The 16,954-nt window shown below is 60.0% G+C and overlaps 2 protein-coding genes across 4 annotated transcripts; both read left to right on the forward strand.

Annotated features, from left to right (window-relative positions):
- The first annotated feature begins 1,051 nt into the window (after window positions 1–1,051).
- Window positions 1,052–11,213, forward strand: EDC4 (enhancer of mRNA decapping 4). 3 transcript variants are annotated; one of them, XM_045293841.1, is made up of 29 exons: window positions 1,052–1,287; window positions 3,177–3,333; window positions 3,916–4,027; window positions 4,321–4,420; window positions 4,575–4,764; window positions 4,865–5,012; window positions 5,094–5,198; window positions 5,362–5,471; window positions 5,561–5,644; window positions 5,732–5,827; window positions 5,913–6,015; window positions 6,116–6,296; window positions 6,414–6,486; window positions 6,559–6,650; window positions 6,717–6,904; window positions 6,991–7,103; window positions 7,189–7,330; window positions 7,580–8,013; window positions 8,102–8,206; window positions 8,306–8,458; window positions 8,542–8,578; window positions 8,689–8,866; window positions 8,958–9,113; window positions 9,235–9,350; window positions 9,449–9,614; window positions 9,705–9,891; window positions 9,983–10,202; window positions 10,348–10,511; window positions 10,721–11,213. In XM_045293841.1, the coding sequence occupies exons 1-29, from the start codon at window positions 1,203–1,205 to the stop codon at window positions 10,911–10,913; spliced, it is 4,188 nt and encodes a 1,395-aa protein (XP_045149776.1). In that variant the 5' UTR covers window positions 1,052–1,202; the 3' UTR covers window positions 10,914–11,213. The 3 variants fall into 3 exon arrangements, with proteins under 3 accessions (XP_045149776.1, XP_004704657.2, XP_045149777.1); XM_004704600.2 differs by having other exon boundaries at window positions 7,204–7,330; XM_045293842.1 differs by lacking the exon at window positions 1,052–1,287 and having other exon boundaries at window positions 3,260–3,333; window positions 3,832–4,027.
- Window positions 11,214–11,785: 572 nt separating this feature from the next.
- On the forward strand, window positions 11,786–13,645 carry NRN1L (neuritin 1 like). The gene is made up of 3 exons (XM_045293950.1): window positions 11,786–11,873; window positions 12,854–12,986; window positions 13,073–13,645. Exons 1-3 carry the CDS (start codon window positions 11,786–11,788, stop codon window positions 13,356–13,358), a joined length of 507 nt encoding a protein of 168 aa, XP_045149885.1. The 3' UTR covers window positions 13,359–13,645.
- The last annotated feature ends 3,309 nt before the right edge of the window (window positions 13,646–16,954 follow it).

Raw genomic sequence — 16,954 nt, forward strand, 5'->3', positions numbered from 1 at the left:
GAGCATAGATTTGGAGCTGTGGGTGAAGGCTATCGTGAGTCTGATTTTGAGGGTTTCATATCCCTGGATGTCTCACCCTTCAAATCTTTGTAGGGCATCTCTAGGGTGCCCTTCTGCCCCCTCCATGGCCACACATGCTTTCACACTGTCTTCTAGTCCCAGGAAGTCAGTTCTTGGGGCCTTTTCTGCTGCTCAGTTTTGAGACCACCCAGTGGGGTAAACAAGATGGCAGTTGCAGACTAGAACCAACCTCAGGACTTGGGCTAATGCCCCAGCTAGGGGGAGGTCTTAGGATTGGCAAAGGCAAGACCTCTAAGCCTGACCCAGAAACACCCCACCCCACCCCTCCACTGTAGATGGAAGACAGAAGTCTTCCTCAAGCCCCCAAGTCGCCTGGCTGTACTGGGCACAGGGCTGGGTGTGGTCTGTTTCTCGACATGATGGCCAACTCAGGAGTTCTCAATGGGCCTGGTTTCGGGGCTGCTGTGAATGGGAGGGTAGGGGGTTGGCCAGGGACCTCTAAACCACCCTGTATAAAATCTGCAATACCGCTGCATCCATGTACCTGTGCCTGAAATGTCTGCAATAAAGAAGTGTTTGTAAATGATGGCTTCTTTCTTCCTGCCTGAGGGTGCCATATGGGGCAAGGGGATGTGGGGGCAGTAGGAACACTGATGAGACCATCTACCTGGCCATTCCCATTTCTAGGCCTTAGGACCAAGAGAGAGCCCTGCTGCGCTCCTGCTCATCGGTGAGCATCTGCTGCCTGGGCAGCTGGCTTGACCCTGAACTAAACCCATCGTTTCTCGCCCCGGAAGTGGGTATGGGCCAGTGGTTTTCGGAGCGCATACGGCTTTGTGCCGCGCCTTCGCGTGGGCACGCTCCGCTGGATCCCCGCGTCGTTCCCCGGTGCCCCGCTAACTCCGCCTGAGACACTTGAGAGGGGGCTGGGCATCAGCCCGAGCCCGGAACCTTTCTTCTCAGCTCCGCGCAGATTCCGGGAGCCGAGATCCTGCGGGCCGGAAGTGGAGGCGGTTAGTGGAGTTGGCGGGGCTCAGGGACGCGGTGCGGGCGGCGGTTTGCGGGCTTCGGGTGGATTGTTTTGTGCCCCGCGCCCCGCTCTCTGCTCCCGGTCCGGCGGTGCACGGCAGGGCGGCGGCAGCGTAGGAACCATCGCGGGCGCGGCGCCCGCCGCGGGGTCCATGGCCTCCTCCTGCGCGAGCATCGACATCGAGGACGCCACGCAGCATCTGCGGGACATTCTCAAGCTGGACCGGCCCGCGGGGGGTAAGTAGAGCCGGGGAGGGGGGCGCACGGCGGGCTGACGGCAGGGCGGCGCGGGCCGGATCCGCTCTCGAGGCTCTTGAAGACCGGCTCTGGGCTTCCCCCGGCTGGGAAAGGCTCGCCTGGGTCAGCGGCGTAGCCCCTGAGGAGCGCACCGCGAAAGGCCAAGACCCCGCCTGCGGCCCCTCCCCATCCCGGCCCGGGGCTGGGTGGCCTCGTCCTTCAGCGCCTAGGCTGAAGGTGAGAGCTCTTCCCCGAATCCGTGGGTTCTTCCGCTGGTGTACCTGTGACCGGCGCCGCGCCTCTACTCTCGCCACGGTGCAGCGAGCAGCCTGATCCGGGCCCTGTGTACCGGGCCCCCGGTGCTGTGCCAGGGAGCCTCCGCCCTCTGCAGCTCATCCTTCCTGGTGTGCTGAAACTATTCCAGGAGGAAGGTGGCCGGCCCTGCTTCTGCGCTTGTTCTGGGATGAAGGCAAATCAGATTGCACAGACCCAGATTAGGTTAGGCCACAAATGCCTGCAGACCTTCAGTGGAAGGTTTCCATTCATTTAATCTTGAGTTTGCTGACACCTCAGCCGCGCCTGCTCTCAAGGAGCCCCCAGAACACCAAAGCACTAAGGACAGGGTTGTAAAATAACTGTGGTGGGTGGGCGCAATGGAAAAGTGCAGGCTCTCCTGGACCCAGAGCAGGTCTGAGAGAAAGGGCCGTCGCTGGGGTCGGTCTTGGCACATGCATTCCACCCACACATAGGAGACAGTACTGTCCAGGCAGCCATCCTTCCTGACAGGTCCAGGACCTCTGGAAACCCGTCATGGTTAAAGGACTAGCTGGTGATGGTGGCAGGGTGTTCAACAGCCGAGGCCGAGAATCATTTTCTCAGACCCTCTTCAATGCTTGTTGGGAGGCCTGCTTTTTGGAAACAAGCATTGGGTGATTTTAGCCATCTCCACGTGCTGCCTGAGACCTCTGTCCCTTGCCACCTGCTGCACTGGCTCCTCAGCTGTGGCAGGAACTAGACTTTGGCGCACCTGGCTAGAAGCTACCTTGGGCAGCTTGGGCCTGCAGTTTGTCCTCGTGGTAGCTGGCCAGTGCCAGAGAGGTGTCATTTCATCCAGAAATGTCCTCTGGACCTGAATGTGGAGCCCATGTCTCCCTGCCCCTTGGGAGTTTAGGGAGTGTTGCCTGACCGAGCCTGTGAGGGTGCTTAAGGCGCAGCCAGTGACAGACAACCGAAATGCTATTTCCCCGGCACCACCTATTTTCCCTCCTGTGTGTCCTGCTCCTCAGTGTCCATTCTGGCTGAGTTCACCTGCCCGTGGAGGCATCTTCAGATCCATGTCTGGGTGGATCAGCCTCCTCCTGTCTCACCCCCATGTCTTATCTGGGGTGCATCTTCTCCACGCCACCCCTCTGTCACTGGGTCAGCACCTTGGGTCAGGCACTGCTCGCTCTCTGAGTCCCAACCATCCTGTGTGCTGCAGACTGGCAGCTGCCTGGGCCACCACCTCCCTCCTGTGTTTGTATGTGCCAGCCACACTGGCTGGTTGGGATGCCGCATCCACTATGAAGACTTGTCTGATCCCTCCCAGGCCCGCCCTCATGTGAGCAGAGCCCCCCTCCCACCCCAGGCTCTGTTGCGCCCGATTATTAAACTGGGTTTGGAGGGCAATCCCCAAGGGGGAGGGGCTTCACGTTCATCTCTGGCCCTGGCGCACACTGGACTATGGGACAGGCAGGAGCAGAAGGCTCACGTCACTCTCCTCCCCATGGGCATGCCTCTTCTGAGCAAGGGTTCTAAGAAGCCCACAGAGTTCTGGAAGGAAGCTCTGCCGGAGGAGAGGCCAGTGAGCAGGGCTGACCACTTCATCGGGGTGGTCTGTCTGCTTCCAGGTGCCCCTGCAGAGAACCAGCGGCCATCCAACACCTACAATGGGGACCTCAATGGGCTCCTGGTTCCAGACCCCCTCAGCTCAGGTGATGGTACCTCAACAAGCAAGCCTGGTCTCCGAGCCATGCCACCCCTTAACCTGCAAGAGAAGCAGGTCATGTGAGTGCTGGGGGGTGGGGGTACTCTGGGGCAGCCTTTTGACTAGGGGCTGGAGATGAGGAGAGAAAGGGGCTGACAACCTCTTCTGTCATTTCTCTGAGGCCTGAGGTGAACACTGCGGCTCATTGAGCTTCGCCTGGGAAGGAGGGGTTAGGACTGGATTTGACCAGTTTGGGTGCCTGGTTTTAAAAAAAACAGTGAATTAGGCTCATTCCAAAGGACCCCGGTAGCACAGTTTGCTATGCTTTGGGCTGCTACCCGCAAGGTCAGCAGTTTGAAGCCACCAGATGCTCCTCGCGAGACACATGGGACTTCTACTTCAGTAAAGATCAACAGTCTCAGAAATTCTCAGGAGCAGTTCCACCCTCGGCCTATAGGGTCGCTGTGAGTCAGTATCGACTTGATGGCAGTGAGTTTTGAACGAGTGAGGCTTATTTCATAAGAGGGAGGTGAGTTGGGGGGCTTCGGGGCTGATGTGGCCCTAACATCCTTCACCAGGGAGCCTGTGATGTAAGCCTTCCCCTTGTCTGTCAAGCGTTGGGGTGAACAAGAAACCAGCATGTGTGCCCCTCTCTCTACTAGCTGCCTCTCTGGAGATGACAGTTCTACATGCATTGGCATTTTGGCCAAGGAAGTGGAGATTGTGGCCAGCAGTGATTCCAGCATTTCAAGCAAGGCCCGGGGGAGCAACAAGGTGGGCACAGAATGCCGTGGCCTGCGGGGGTGCTGGGAGCACACCTGCTGCTCTCCTGCTGCTGCCATCCCCGATTCCTCGATGCTGTCAGTGCTGGGAGGGTCACCTGGCCAAACACATGGCACCCCGGTCTCAGGCAATCAGGGGCTGTTGGTTGGGTGAATGGGTGGCTGGATTCACACCTGTAGCCTCTCCCTTCCCCAGCAGCGAGGGTTGGTAAGGACTACAGGGCTCTGGGGAAGCCACCTGTCAGTTCCTCAGCTTCTGTGACCTTGCCCACTCTTGGTTCCCAGGTGAAAATCCAACCAGTCGCCAAGTATGACTGGGAGCAAAAGTACTACTATGGCAATCTCATCGCGGTGTCCAACTCCTTCCTGGCCTATGCCATTCGGGGTGAGTGAAGGCGGCCTGCTGCTAGGCGCATGGTGGAATGCTTGTCTATGCTATCCCACCCTCTGCCGGGCTTTGGGTGGTGGCAGCGGGGCCAGGCAGGCCTTTGATGCCACCTGGGCCTAGCAGTCACAGGCCACCGCTATCTTGGCCCCAGCTGCCAACAACGGCTCAGCGATGGTGCGAGTGATCAGCGTGGGTACGTCGGAGCGCACCCTGCTCAAGGGCTTCATGGGCAGCGTAGCCGACCTGGCCTTTGCCCACCGCAACTCCCCACAGCTGGCCTGCCTGGATGAGGCAGGGAACCTCTTCGTGTGGCGCCTGGCCCTGGTTAATGGCAAAATCCAGTATCCTTGTCCCTAGAGTGGTGGAGGGCTCTGGCAGGGTGCACAGAGGGGAGCTCAGCTGCCGACTTGCCACCCGCCTGGCCCTTAACACCCTGCCCAGGGAAGAGATCCTGATCCACATCCGGCAGCCCGAGGGCACGCCATTGAACCACTTCCGCCGCATCATCTGGTGCCCCTTCATCCCGGAGGAGAGCGAGGACTGCTGCGAGGAGGGCAGCCCCACAGTGGCCCTGCTGCACGAGGACCGGGTGGGTGACAAGGCTGGGCAGGGTTGGGCCGAGCTGCCCCCCTGCGGGCCAGCCAAGTGCTCACTGCCCTCTCCCCTGCAGGCTGAGGTGTGGGACTTGGACATGCTGCGCTCGGGCCACCACACCTGGCCCGTGGATGTGAGTCAGCTCAAGCAGGGCTTCATCGTGGTGAAAGGCCATAGCACGGTGAGCCACCCTTCTTCCTCGGGACTCTCACTGGCCCCCACCCCAGAGTCCTGGGAGCACATAGTGCCTCCTCTCCTGCAGCGCCCGTCCTGCAGACCCAGGTTTCCCGTCAGCTCGTCTGGGCAGGGCAGCGGACTGAGTGAGGCTCTTTGGTTTCTTCCAGTGCCTGAGTGAAGGGGCCCTCTCCCCTGACGGGACTGTGCTGGCTACTGCCAGCCATGATGGCTATGTCAAGTTCTGGCAGATCTACATCGAGGGGCAGGATGAGCCCAGGTAAGGTAGGGCTTACAGGACTGGAACCCCCACCCCCACCTCAGGTAAAGGACCAGCCCCCACCTCTGGCCCCATCTGCCCGGCTGCAGGTGCCTGCATGAGTGGAAACCTCATGACGGTAGGCCCCTCTCCTGCCTGCTCTTCTGTGACAACCACAAGAAACAGGACCCTGAGTGAGTGGGTGGGTTGGGGGGCTGAGGGAGGGGTGGGCTGGGGGCTCCCAACAGGGTCAAGGCAGCCAGCGCCTGATTGCTCCGCAGGGTCCCATTCTGGAGGTTCCTGATCACTGGTGCCGACCAGAACCGGGAGCTGAAGATGTGGTGCACCGTGTCCTGGACCTGCCTGCAGACCATTCGGTGGGCAGGCTTGCAGCCCCCGGGGCTCCAGGGGGTGGGTTCCTCTAATCCTCTCGGGCCCCTGACCCTGCCGGTGGCTCCCCAGCTTTTCCCCAGATATCTTCAGTTCAGTGAGCGTGCTCCCCAGCCTCAAGGTCTGCCTGGACCTCTCGGCAGAGTACCTGATTCTCAGCGATGTACAACGGAAGGTAGGTGCAGTGGGGCCCTGGGAGGGAAAGGGCAAGGACAGGGACAGCAGCCCAGCCTCAGCCCAAGCTGAGCCTGAGCATGGCCACCCTGGCCATGCAGGTCCTCTATGTGATGGAGCTGCTGCAGAACCAGGAGGAGGGCCATGCCTGCTTCAGCTCCATCTCGGAGTTCCTGCTCACCCACCCCGTGCTGAGCTTTGGCATCCAGATGGTGAGCCGCTGCCGCCTGCGCCACACAGAGGTGCTGCCAGCCGAGGAGGAGAGTGACAGCCTGGGGACTGGTGAGCTTGGGTAGGGCTCCACAGACGGGGTGGGGGGGATGGGACGGGGACGGCGGGGGCTAGGTAAGGGCCGAGGTGCCCCTGGCTGGGGCTCAGTTTTCCATGCCATCCATCCAGATGGTTCCCACGGAGCTGGGGCCGTAGAGTCTGCCGCCGGCGTGCTTATCAAGCTCTTCTGCATCCATACCAAGTGAGTGTGCCGCCTAACCCTGCCCAGCCGAGGCCCCTCGGAGTCCTCCCTCCATCCCTGTTTCTCCCACAGAGCCCTGCAGGATGTACAGATCCGCTTCCAGCCTCAGCTGGGCCCCGATGTAGTGGCGCCGCTCCCCCTGCACACGGCCCCAGAGGACTTTGGTGAGTGCAGGGGGAGGAGTGCAGGGGGTCAGATGGACTGGGGCCCGAGACCGCCTCACACAGCAGCATTTGGAGAGGCTCAGTCTGAACTGAGTGCCGATGGCTTGAGCTCGGCCTCTCCCAGCACCCAGCCCAACCTGCACCGCCTCGTGGAGCTACCTGCCCCCGCCGACTTCCTCAGTCTGAGCAGTGAGGCCAAGCCCAAGCTCATGACGCCTGATGCTTTCATGACGCCCAGCGCCTCCCTGCAGCAGGTGTGCAGCAGAGGCGGGGGCCCCGGGCTGGCAACCCAGAAGCCCCCCGCCGACCCAGACCGCAGCCCTCACTCTACCTCTCCCAGATCACCGTGTCCCCGGGCAGCAGCAGCAGCAGTAGTAGCGGCAGCAGCTCCTCTCTCACAGCCGTGTCTGCCATTAGCAGCACCCCAGCCGTGGACGCCCCTTCCTTGCCCAGGTGAGGTGAGGTAGGGCCAGGGTTGTGGGGGCGTGGCAGAGGCTAATGACAAGCGGTGGCAAGTCCTCTTGTGTTGATGCCTCAGCCTTGCTGCCCCCAGGCCCTCCGAGGAGCTGACCTTGAGCCCCAAGCTGCAGCTGGATGGCAGCCTGCAGGCCAGCCCACGCAGCCTCCTGCCTGGCCTGCTCCCGGGGCCAGCCGACAAGTTGACCAAGGGGCCTATGCAGGTGCGTGTGACCTGCAGAGACAACTGCAGTCTCCTCCTGCAGCCCTGCCTGCTGCTCCTGCTCCTGCTCTGCGTCCAGAGCCCCTTTTCCCCCGACAAGGTCCCCTCAGCCCCCCGTGCCCCGGGGCGGCATCACTTCAGACTTCCCACTCTCCATCTTGCCTGCTGGGCCTGGCCCTGTTTCTTACCTGTGTTTCTCCTCACTGCCACTGCTGCCATGTCTCTGCTCACCCATGTCTGGCTCACCTAGGTGCCTACTGCTGCCGCCTCGCTGTCCCTGGAGCTGCAGGAAGTGGAGCCCCTGGGGCCACCTCAGGCCTCACCCAGCCGGACCCGCTCCCCGGACGTGATCTCCTCGGCCTCCACGGCCCTGTCCCAGGATATCCCCGAGATCGCCTCAGAGGCGTTGTCCCGGGGTGCTTGTCCTGCTGGCCTCGAGCCCAACAGCATGGCCTCTGCTGCCTCCGCGCTCCATCTGCTGTCCCCACGGCCCCGGCCGACGCCCACCGAGCTGGGCCCCCAGCGTGGCCTGGACCTGGATGGGAGCTCTGGGGATGGCGATCGGCATAGTGCGCCCTCTCTGCTGGAAGCAGCCTTAACCCAGGAGGCTTCGGCCCCCGAGAGTCAGGTCTGGCCCACAGCCCCCGACATCACTCGGGAAACCTGCAGCAGTTTGGCGGAAAGGTGAGTGTGGGAGGGCAGGGGCAGGGTGCTGGGGGCTGGGCTGCAGCAGAGGCCTCAACGGCTGAGATGGCCTGCTCCTCCGCCCCAGCCCCAGAAACGGCCTCCAGGAGAAGCACAAGAGCCTGGCCTTCCACCGGCCACCGTACCACCTGCTGCCGCAACACGAGAGCCAGGACACCAGTGCCGAGCAGAGGTGGGGGCCCCCTCACAGTCACGGCAGCCCCTCCCCACCCGGGGCCGGGGGCCAGGCCGTGAGGAGACCAGCGCTTCTCCCTCCTTTCGCTTCCCATAGTGACCACGATGACGAGGTGGCCAGCCTAGCCACTGCCTCAGGGGGCTTTAGCAGCAACGTTCCCACACCACGGCTGCCTACCAAGGACTGGAAGACCAAGGGGTCCCCTCGGGCCTCCCCTAAGCTCAAGAGGAAGGGCAAGAAGGAGGACGGGTAAGGGGGCAACCTGGGGCCAGGGGTAGGGCTTGGTTACCAGGCTGCCTGCTGAGGCCTGAGGTGGTTCTTGCCCGTGGCAGGGAGTTGGCTGTGGGATCCCGGCTGACGGAGCACCAGGTGAGCAAGGCTGCACCCTGTCTACTGGAGGGTTCTGGAATGTCGGCGGGCCTGGGGAGGGGGTGGAGAGGGAGGCCAGAAGTTCTGTGACTGCTGGTGCCCCCTGGCAGGTGGCAGAGCCCCCCAAGGACTGGCCAGCGGTCCTGTGGCAGCAGCAGAGAGAGCTGGCAGAGCTGCGGCACAGCCAGGAGGAGCTCCTGCAGCGCCTGTGCAGCCAGCTTGAGGGCCTGCAGAGCACCGTCATGGGCCACGTGGAGCGCGCCCTGGACACGCGGCATGAGCAGGAGCGTATCCTTGTGCCAGGGAGAAGGCTCGGGCGGCCGGGACAGAAGGGGATGGGTGGGACCTGCTGCAGGCCTGGTCCTTAGTTACACTGCAGAGCGGCGGCTGGAGCGGGCACTGGCTGAGGGGCAGCAGCGGGGTGGGCAGTTGCAAGAGCAACTGACACAGCAGCTGTCCCAGGCGCTGTCATCGGCAGTGGCAGGGCGGCTGGAGCGCAGCATCCGGGACGAGATCAAGAAGACGGTGCCCCCATGTGAGTTGGGGACAGGGACAGGGACAGAGCCTCTTGTGGGTGTACCAGGTAGTCGTGGTGGGAGATGGGTCTCCCACCTGTCAAGCTTCTTCTTGGCCCCACCCCTCCTCTGCTGCCCTAGGTGTCTCCCGGAGTTTGGAGCCTGTGGCCGGCCAGCTGAGCAGCTCGGTAGCCACCAAGCTCACAGCCGTGGAGGGCACCATGAAGGAGAACATCTCTAAGCTCCTCAAATCCAAGGTGCTCTAGGATCCAAGGTGGCAGGCAGGGCTGGTGGGGCTGGCCGGCCAGGCCAGGGTGAGCTCAGCCCTTCAACTGGCCCTTCCATCCATCCTCAGAACCTGACTGATGCCATCGCCCGTGCAGCTGCGGACACCTTGCAGGGGCCGATGCAGGCCGCCTACCGTGAGGCCTTCCAGAGCGTGGTGCTGCCTGCCTTCGAGAAGAGCTGCCAGGCCATGTTCCAGCAGATCAATGAGAGCTTTCGGCTGGGCACGCAGGAATGTGAGTGGGGTCACATGACCTGAGGCTGGAAGGGATGCCTCCCCCTCCTCTCCTCACCGGCCCTCATAGTCTCCCACGGTCACCCCCTAGACTTACAGCAGCTGGAGGGCCACATGAAGAGCCGGAAGGCCCGGGAACAGGAGGCAAGAGAGCCTGTGCTGGCCCAGCTGCGTGGCCTGGTGGGCACCCTGCAGGGCGCTACCGAGCAGATGGCAGCCACTGTGTCTAGCAGTGTCCGGGCGGAGGTGCAGCACCAGCTGCATGTGGCTGTGGGCAGGTGCGTGGGCAGGCCACTGAGCAAGGGGGAGGTTTGGGGCAGAGTCAGGCGGGGCTCCTGTTCACCTCAGCGCCCTCCCTTCCCCTGGCAGCCTGCAGGAGTCCATCCTGGCCCAGGTCCAGCGCATTGTGAAGGGCGAGGTGAGTGTGGCCCTCAAGGAGCAGCAGGCTGCGGTCACCTCCAGCATCATGCAGGCCATGCGCTCAGCTGCTAGCACTCCGGTCCCTGCTGCCCACCTGGACTGCCAGGCCCAGCAGGCCCACATCCTGCAGCTGCTGCAGCAGGGCCACCTCAATCAGGCCTTCCAGCAGGTAGGCTGGGCCCAGGGGAAGGACCCCCAGGGTGCTTCTGGCAGTCTGGTGCCTACAGAGCCCTCAGCTCCCGGCTTTATGCGCTCTCAGACCACACTGAACCCAGAGAAGCTTTCCCACACACTGCGACCCCCTCTGCCTGCAGGCCCTGACAGCCGCTGACTTGAACCTGGTGCTGTATGTATGTGAAGCGGTGGACCCGGCCCAGGTGTTTGGGCAGCCCCCTTGCCCGCTCTCACAGCCTGTGCTGCTCTCCCTCATCCAGCAGCTGGCCTCTGACCTTGGCACGCGAACCGACCTCAAGCTCAGGTGAGTGGGGGCGGCTAGGGGCAGGGAATTGCTTGGTGGAAGACACTCCCACTCCTGCCTTACTCCCTCCCCTCGAAGCCCTCCCTTCCCCTCTCCCTTCTGGTTTGGAGGTTTCCCTGAACAGCTGTGCTGGGTCCCATAGCCACCAGGGGGCGCTCCCTCCCACCTGCTGGAGCCCACCTGGAGCTGCTCCCTTTTCCTCACCCCAGCTACCTAGAGGAGGCGGTAATGCACCTGGACCACAGCGACCCCATCACCCGGGACCACATGGGCTCCGTCATGGCCCAGGTGCGTCAGAAGCTCTTCCAGTTCCTGCAGGCCGAGCCCCACAACTCCCTAGGCAAAGCGGCCCGGAGGCTCAACCTCATGCTGCATGGCCTGGTGGCCCCCAGCCTCCCGTAGCCCACTGTGCCTCGGGAGGGCATGGCACTGAAGGCCAGCAGACAGGCCCAGGCGAGGTCACCACTGCCCTAACCAGCACAGGCCGCTTCTTGGGGTGTGGGGGCATAGGGTACTGGCGGGGTACAGGCTGAGGTGGGCCCAGGACAGAGATGGTGCCTTTTGGGGCTGCCGTGCCTGGAACAGGACCCTGATCGCAAACATCACTCCTTGAGTTGAATTTTCCTTTTTACCTCTGATTTGGATCTTTCTGTTTTTGAAAACATTGAGAAATTGGATTAAATGCTTTTGGAATAAAACGGACTCTGTGTGTGTGTGTGTCTGTCTGTCTGTCTGGGGTGTGTCTTTAGTGTGGCTCTGATACCGCACCCACTCTCACTGCCCCTTGCCCTCTCGCTTGTCCCGATGGAATGCTGTGGTTAGGCCAGGGGTTGGCAAAACTTCAGACAGAAGAGCCAGTCATGCCCTCTTACAACAAAGAAAAGTTATTTGAGAGCCATCAATATATTTTTACAAAGGAGACCACCACCATCTGAATAATATCTTTTAAATGTTTTCAGTTTTACTTCAGAGCCACACTTACGTACTTACTAGAAGGTATGCATAGGGGTCTCAAGCCGGTTTGCCAAACCCTGCCCTAGACAACACTGACCAACCCTCGACCCTGTGCACACAGAGTCTCCTGGTGGCCTCAGCCCGGGGTGGGTGCATCCTCACCTCCTTGCCAAGCTGTGCGTTGGGGGTGGAGCCATCCTCTGGCATTGCAGTCCCGCCCCCAGCTCCGAGCCAATCACGGCCCCTCTTTCAGGGGGGTTGGGCTGATGGGCCGCACTCCCTAGCTGCTAGTGCTGCCACTGGGCTCAGAGCAGGGGAAGATGCTCTGTGGCTGCTGCTGCCACCTTCGCCGCCCTCGCTGCCAGTCACCCCCTGCCCTGCGGCTGCTGCTGCTGCTGCTGCCTCTTGGTGAGTGTGGGCTGCGGACCCGGCCCACCGCCGGGCCTGCCTCCCTCCTTCCCGCCTCAGCCAGGTCTGGTCTAGGTGTGTCGCTGGGAACCGGAGCCCAGCTTCCCTGAACGTTGGGAAGTAGGACTCCAGGGAGATGATAGCTTGGGGTTCCCATCTGTGCCAGTAACTTCAGGACCGAAAGTGGGGGGAGGGCACTGAGCACCGGTTGTCGGGTACAACATTCATTGAAGTAGATGGCAATACAGTGGCCTTATAGGACCGAGTAGAGAAGCCCCGTAAGGTTTCCAGGTTGTAAATCTTGAAGGAATCCCGTGGCCTCAGCTTTCTCCCTAGAAAGGCTGATTGTTTCCAACTGTTGTCTTTTCCACTAGTAGCCAAGTGCCTAACTACTACACTATCAGGGCGGCTAGCCTGCAAAGTCAAGTCCCCCAAATTCCACTGCTCTCCTTCTGATAGAAGCTTCTAGTGAGATTCTTAAACCAGCTATAGGGTCTCTAAGGGCCCTCTTGGAGGGGCTGGCCTGGTTTCCAACCCCCCTCTATCCTGCCTGACCCCACCAGAAGACACCTGCCTTTGCAGGCATGGTGGGTGGGTCACAGGAAGCTCACATAAATGCTGCCGAGGGCTCCGATGCTGCCCAGATCTGGAGCCCCGGTTCCCAGCCCCTGGCTCCTTCACCTGGACCACACTCACCAACCCACCCGACTTGAGACCTCAGGCCCCAGAAGCTCAGGAGAGCAGACCCCAGAGACATGACACTCCTTCCTCCCCACCCCCCCACCACATGTATCCGGATACAAGTCCCCCCTAGGAGGGGACTGAGACAGTTGATCCCCAGTCTTGCCTCTCAGTTCCTTGGGGAGTCCTTTTCACGCTGAGTCACGTCCCCAGGCATTGGGGTAATCAAGCCCTGGGGGGCAGGGAGCGTGCAGGCCGGCCGCGTTCATCCCATTTGCCATTCTCCACGCCTCTCCCAGCCGTCGCACCGTCCCTAGCAGCCGCCGGAGAGGGCAAAGGCCGTTGTGACACCATATACCAGGGCTTCGCAGAGTGCCTCATCCGCTTGGGGGACGGCATGGGCCGCGGAGGCGAGCTGGAGGCAGTCTGCAGGTAAGGATGGGCGCGCGCGCAGCGGGGCTGGCCCCGGGCCACCCTCCTTGCCCTGCCTAATGCCGCTCACCCTACGCCCTTCCCAGGTCCTGGAATGACTTCCAAGCCTGTGCCTCGCGGGTCCTGTCGGGCTGCCCGGAGGAGGCAGCCGCCGTGTGGGAGTCGCTGCAGCAAGAGGCTCGCCGGGCCCCGCACCCGGATAACTTGCACGCTCTGTGCGGCGCCTCGGTGCGCGTTCCGGAGCGCGGAGCCAGCCCCGAGACCAACCAGGAGACGCTGCGGGCCCCCGCGCCCCGGTCCGCACCGGCCCCCGCGCTCCCGCTGCTGGCCGCGGGGCTGGCGCTGGCCTGCCTCCTGGGACCTCTGGCCTAGCCACCAGCAACCAGCCGGGGTAGCAGCGCCCTGACCTGGGGGCTGGGTCGCGGGGCTGAACTTTCATTAAAGGTACAGGTTTCCTTCGCTGCACGTGGAGGAGCGTCCCTTGGAAACCTTTCGTCCGCGCAATGGCTTAAAGCAAAGCAGCAACGACTATTCATGTATATGGGAGGGAGGGGGGAAGGCTATTTTACATGTGAAAAATGTTTTCCCACGTTCTCAGACCCCAGAAGTAACCCATCAGCTCAGATAATGAATAATACATTAAAAAAAACCAAAAACAACTTAAGTTCAAAGCCACGGTCGCTCGTGCCCAGGGAAGGTGCTTGGCCCTGCCACTCTGGCCGCTCGGGGCCTCTTTACACCAACGCTGGCTTTTGCAAAGGCAGAATCTGCCTGGGAGTTCTTTTGGTTAGCGGGAACAGGTGCGACGGTAGGTCTATGTTACAGACTCTAACAAAAGCAAAGTGGCGCAAAACGATCTTCCGAAGAGCGAGGGACACTGCTCACGTATTAGCACCTTTTTTTTTTGTCCGTCCCCCCCCGCACATTCTCCCGTGGGCGGAGGGGCGGGGGCTGGAACTGAGCCCCAGGATGGGCCCCCAAGATGGGCGGGGCTGGGAGTCCCCGCCAGGGACTCAATCTTTCTCTGCACAACACCGGTTTCCCAGCGGCGATGGCGACGGTGGCCAGGAGCTTTTCCATTACGTGCGTGCGGCTCCCAGGAGCACGGGTGGAGACCCAGATCCTCTGCACGCACAGCCCACTCTCGGCCGTCCCAGACCCGTTGGGGTGGGGGTGGCGGGGATCAGGGTCGGTAGGACCGGAGTCCTCAGTTCTGCCCCTCCTTTTCTGGTCCCTGAAGTCCAGGCGATGTGTTGGAGTGTTCTTTAATCTCTGCCCCACCTGGGAAGGTCCAGCTCCTCCCCCAGCTCCTCCCCATCCCTCTTCCGCCTCCTCTCCATCCCTCCTCCTCCTGCCCATCCCTCTTCCTCCTCCTCCTCCTCCCCACCCCTCTCTGTTGACTGCCACTTCAGCTCAGAGGATCTGCTGTATCCCCTCCTGCTCTGTGCTCTTGATCCTTCTGAGGGGGTCTATCCCAGAAGGTGGAAAGCGCCCCTGATACCACCTGGAGTCGCGGAAGTAATGGACGCTTCCTCTGGCCTCTTCCTTTCACACGCCAGAGATGTACCTGAATCCCAGCAATCCCAGAAGGTTTTCTAGCAGGGGTGAGGCGTGAATGCACTAAGTGTGTGATGGTGCCCTGCTCATGCTGGTGGGGAGGGAGGCCGTGAATCAGCATAATCAGCATGGGCAGAATCCTGAGCAAAGGAGGAGCCCTCAGAGAGGGTGGAAGCAGCCAGGTCCCCAGACTTTCTGGATCAGTCTACTTTCCACCTCTACCTCCAGGATTCTATGCTGGCTCCCCATCCTCACTTGATTCTCTGACTTTCTAAATGGAAAAACAGACCCTGATGGGAAGCGCCTGCTCCTTGTCTACCAGGCCCTGTAGAAGTCAAGTCTGTCCTGAGATTCCACTCTGTGGAAGCATCGAGAAGCCATGGTCCCAGTGCTTGGCGTCAGATGACGTTCCTGAGAAGGAGCACTTACATAGGGAATAATGTGAGGCAAGCATGCAAGACCAGCAGGTGATGGTGGTGAATAGATGGGTTAGTCTTGGAGAGAGCTTTGCAAAGAGTCCCAAGCAATCGGCAAAGATGGAGAAGAGCCATGGAGACCCAGAGTTCAGCAACCTCAGCTGGGAAATGTCCTCCTACTTTCCCAGGACACAATCAGACTTGTTGAGAACCTTACTTAGGTTTCAGGGTGACAGGCCTCCAAAGATCTCCATCCAGGTGTCTAAGAGCCATTTTATTTATGCTTTCCAAACACCCTTCCATTCTGGCTAGCCCAGATGCCTCAGTGAGGACTCTTATCTAGTGATTCAGTCTGTGCGTCTGTGCTCCTGTGCCTCAGCCACCTGGACTTGTATCTCCACTTCTGTCTCCCAACCCCTCCTAACTCATCTTCCCACATCACCCAAAGGAGAAAGTTCAGGAAAAAACCTCTTCCAGATTTGGCCCTTTTGACCTATTTCCAGAAGCCATACTCTAAATCAACATTTTCCAGAAGAAAATGACAGCTTTTCGTGCCTCTGGGTATATTCTTTTTTTTTTTGGTGGGGGGGTTGTACGGGGGTATATTCTTTATGTCCAGAATACCCTCCCCATTTCCACCTGGGGCACTTCTATCCTGTCAGCATCACCTGTGGGAAATCTTCACAAGAGCTAGATCAAGCATCTCCTATGGGCCCATACCTGGCCCCTCTCTTCTCAGCAGTGATAGCACTGCCCTTTCTGAGCCAAGGTCAGGGTCAGGGTCAGCATTCCTCACTGGGGGCTACCCAAGAACAAGACCTGTCCAAGAGTTTTCATTATGTCTTCAACACTTCCCCTAGAACTGGGTAGAATAGGTGCACTTGTGGGAATGAAAGACAAAAATCTCTCAAGTCCAGCCTACGGAAGCATTTCAGTCAGCAAGAGCTCGGACCTATATGGGCCCCAGTGTGCAGAGGAGAATCTCCTGGCGTCGGGCAGCCCCCTCATCCAGGTTCTGCTGCTGAGAGGTGGGGGGGCTGGCTCCCCAGACCTCAGGGGTTTTCTGGAGCCACTCTTGGTGGGTGGCCAGGAGTAGCCTGCTTCCAGGAGCAGGACCCATGCTGCTCTGAACAGTCATCAGAGGGATTACCATCCTCCTACTGTGACCTACTTTCCCCTGATTTTTGCTGCCTAAGTCCCTACTTTTCCCTGTAACTGAATGACCACTATGTATATAGAGAGGAGGAGGGTAGGGGAGCACAGAATCTGCTCTGTGACTGGGGGCTTAAGGGCTTATGTGTCTTTTATCCCACAGCTTGAGGAGAGGGGTGGGCTGATCCTCAAGCTGACTGGGCCTTGAGCACAGCTGTCCAGGACAGGGCATGATGATGGTGGTGCGCCTCTTAGTTGCAGCTTGGCAGACAAGGAAGAGCTTACTGTTCATGGGAAAGCCTAGGGACTGGTGCGCTGGGTCCCAAACCCTTCTTCACTGTCTACAGACCTGGTCACCTCAGGGCCTCAGGCTTATCACCAGAGCCCAGGAGAGCACCACCCCTCGTAAGCACTCAATAAATAACGTGTTGAATTAATTTGCTGTCTATAAAATGGAGTCTTGTGTGGATTTCTAAGTCCCATCAACCCTGGGATTCAATATTACTTCCAACTCTTGGAATAATTCTTTGAAGTCAGGCCATGATCCTCAACATACGGAAAAGTGAGTCTTAGAGGTGGGGACAGGTCTTGCCTGAAGTCACACACTATGGAAGTGTTAGAGCTGAGGTTTTGTCCCAGATTTATTTGTCCAAAAAGTCCATGCTAGTTTCAGAAATGATTTTGTGTGTGTTTCCAACTTTAAAAAAATTATTTTATTGGGGGCTTATTCAACTCTTATCACAATCCATCCATCCATCCATCCATTGTGTCAAGCACATTTATACATTTAATGCCATCATCATGCTCAAAACATTTGCTTTCTACTTGAGCCCTTGGTATCAG

Source organism: Echinops telfairi, unplaced genomic scaffold, assembly GCF_000313985.2.
Source record: "Echinops telfairi isolate 266 unplaced genomic scaffold, ASM31398v2 ScPeMD7_2291;HRSCAF=2852, whole genome shotgun sequence".
Taxonomy (NCBI): domain Eukaryota; kingdom Metazoa; phylum Chordata; class Mammalia; order Afrosoricida; family Tenrecidae; genus Echinops; species Echinops telfairi.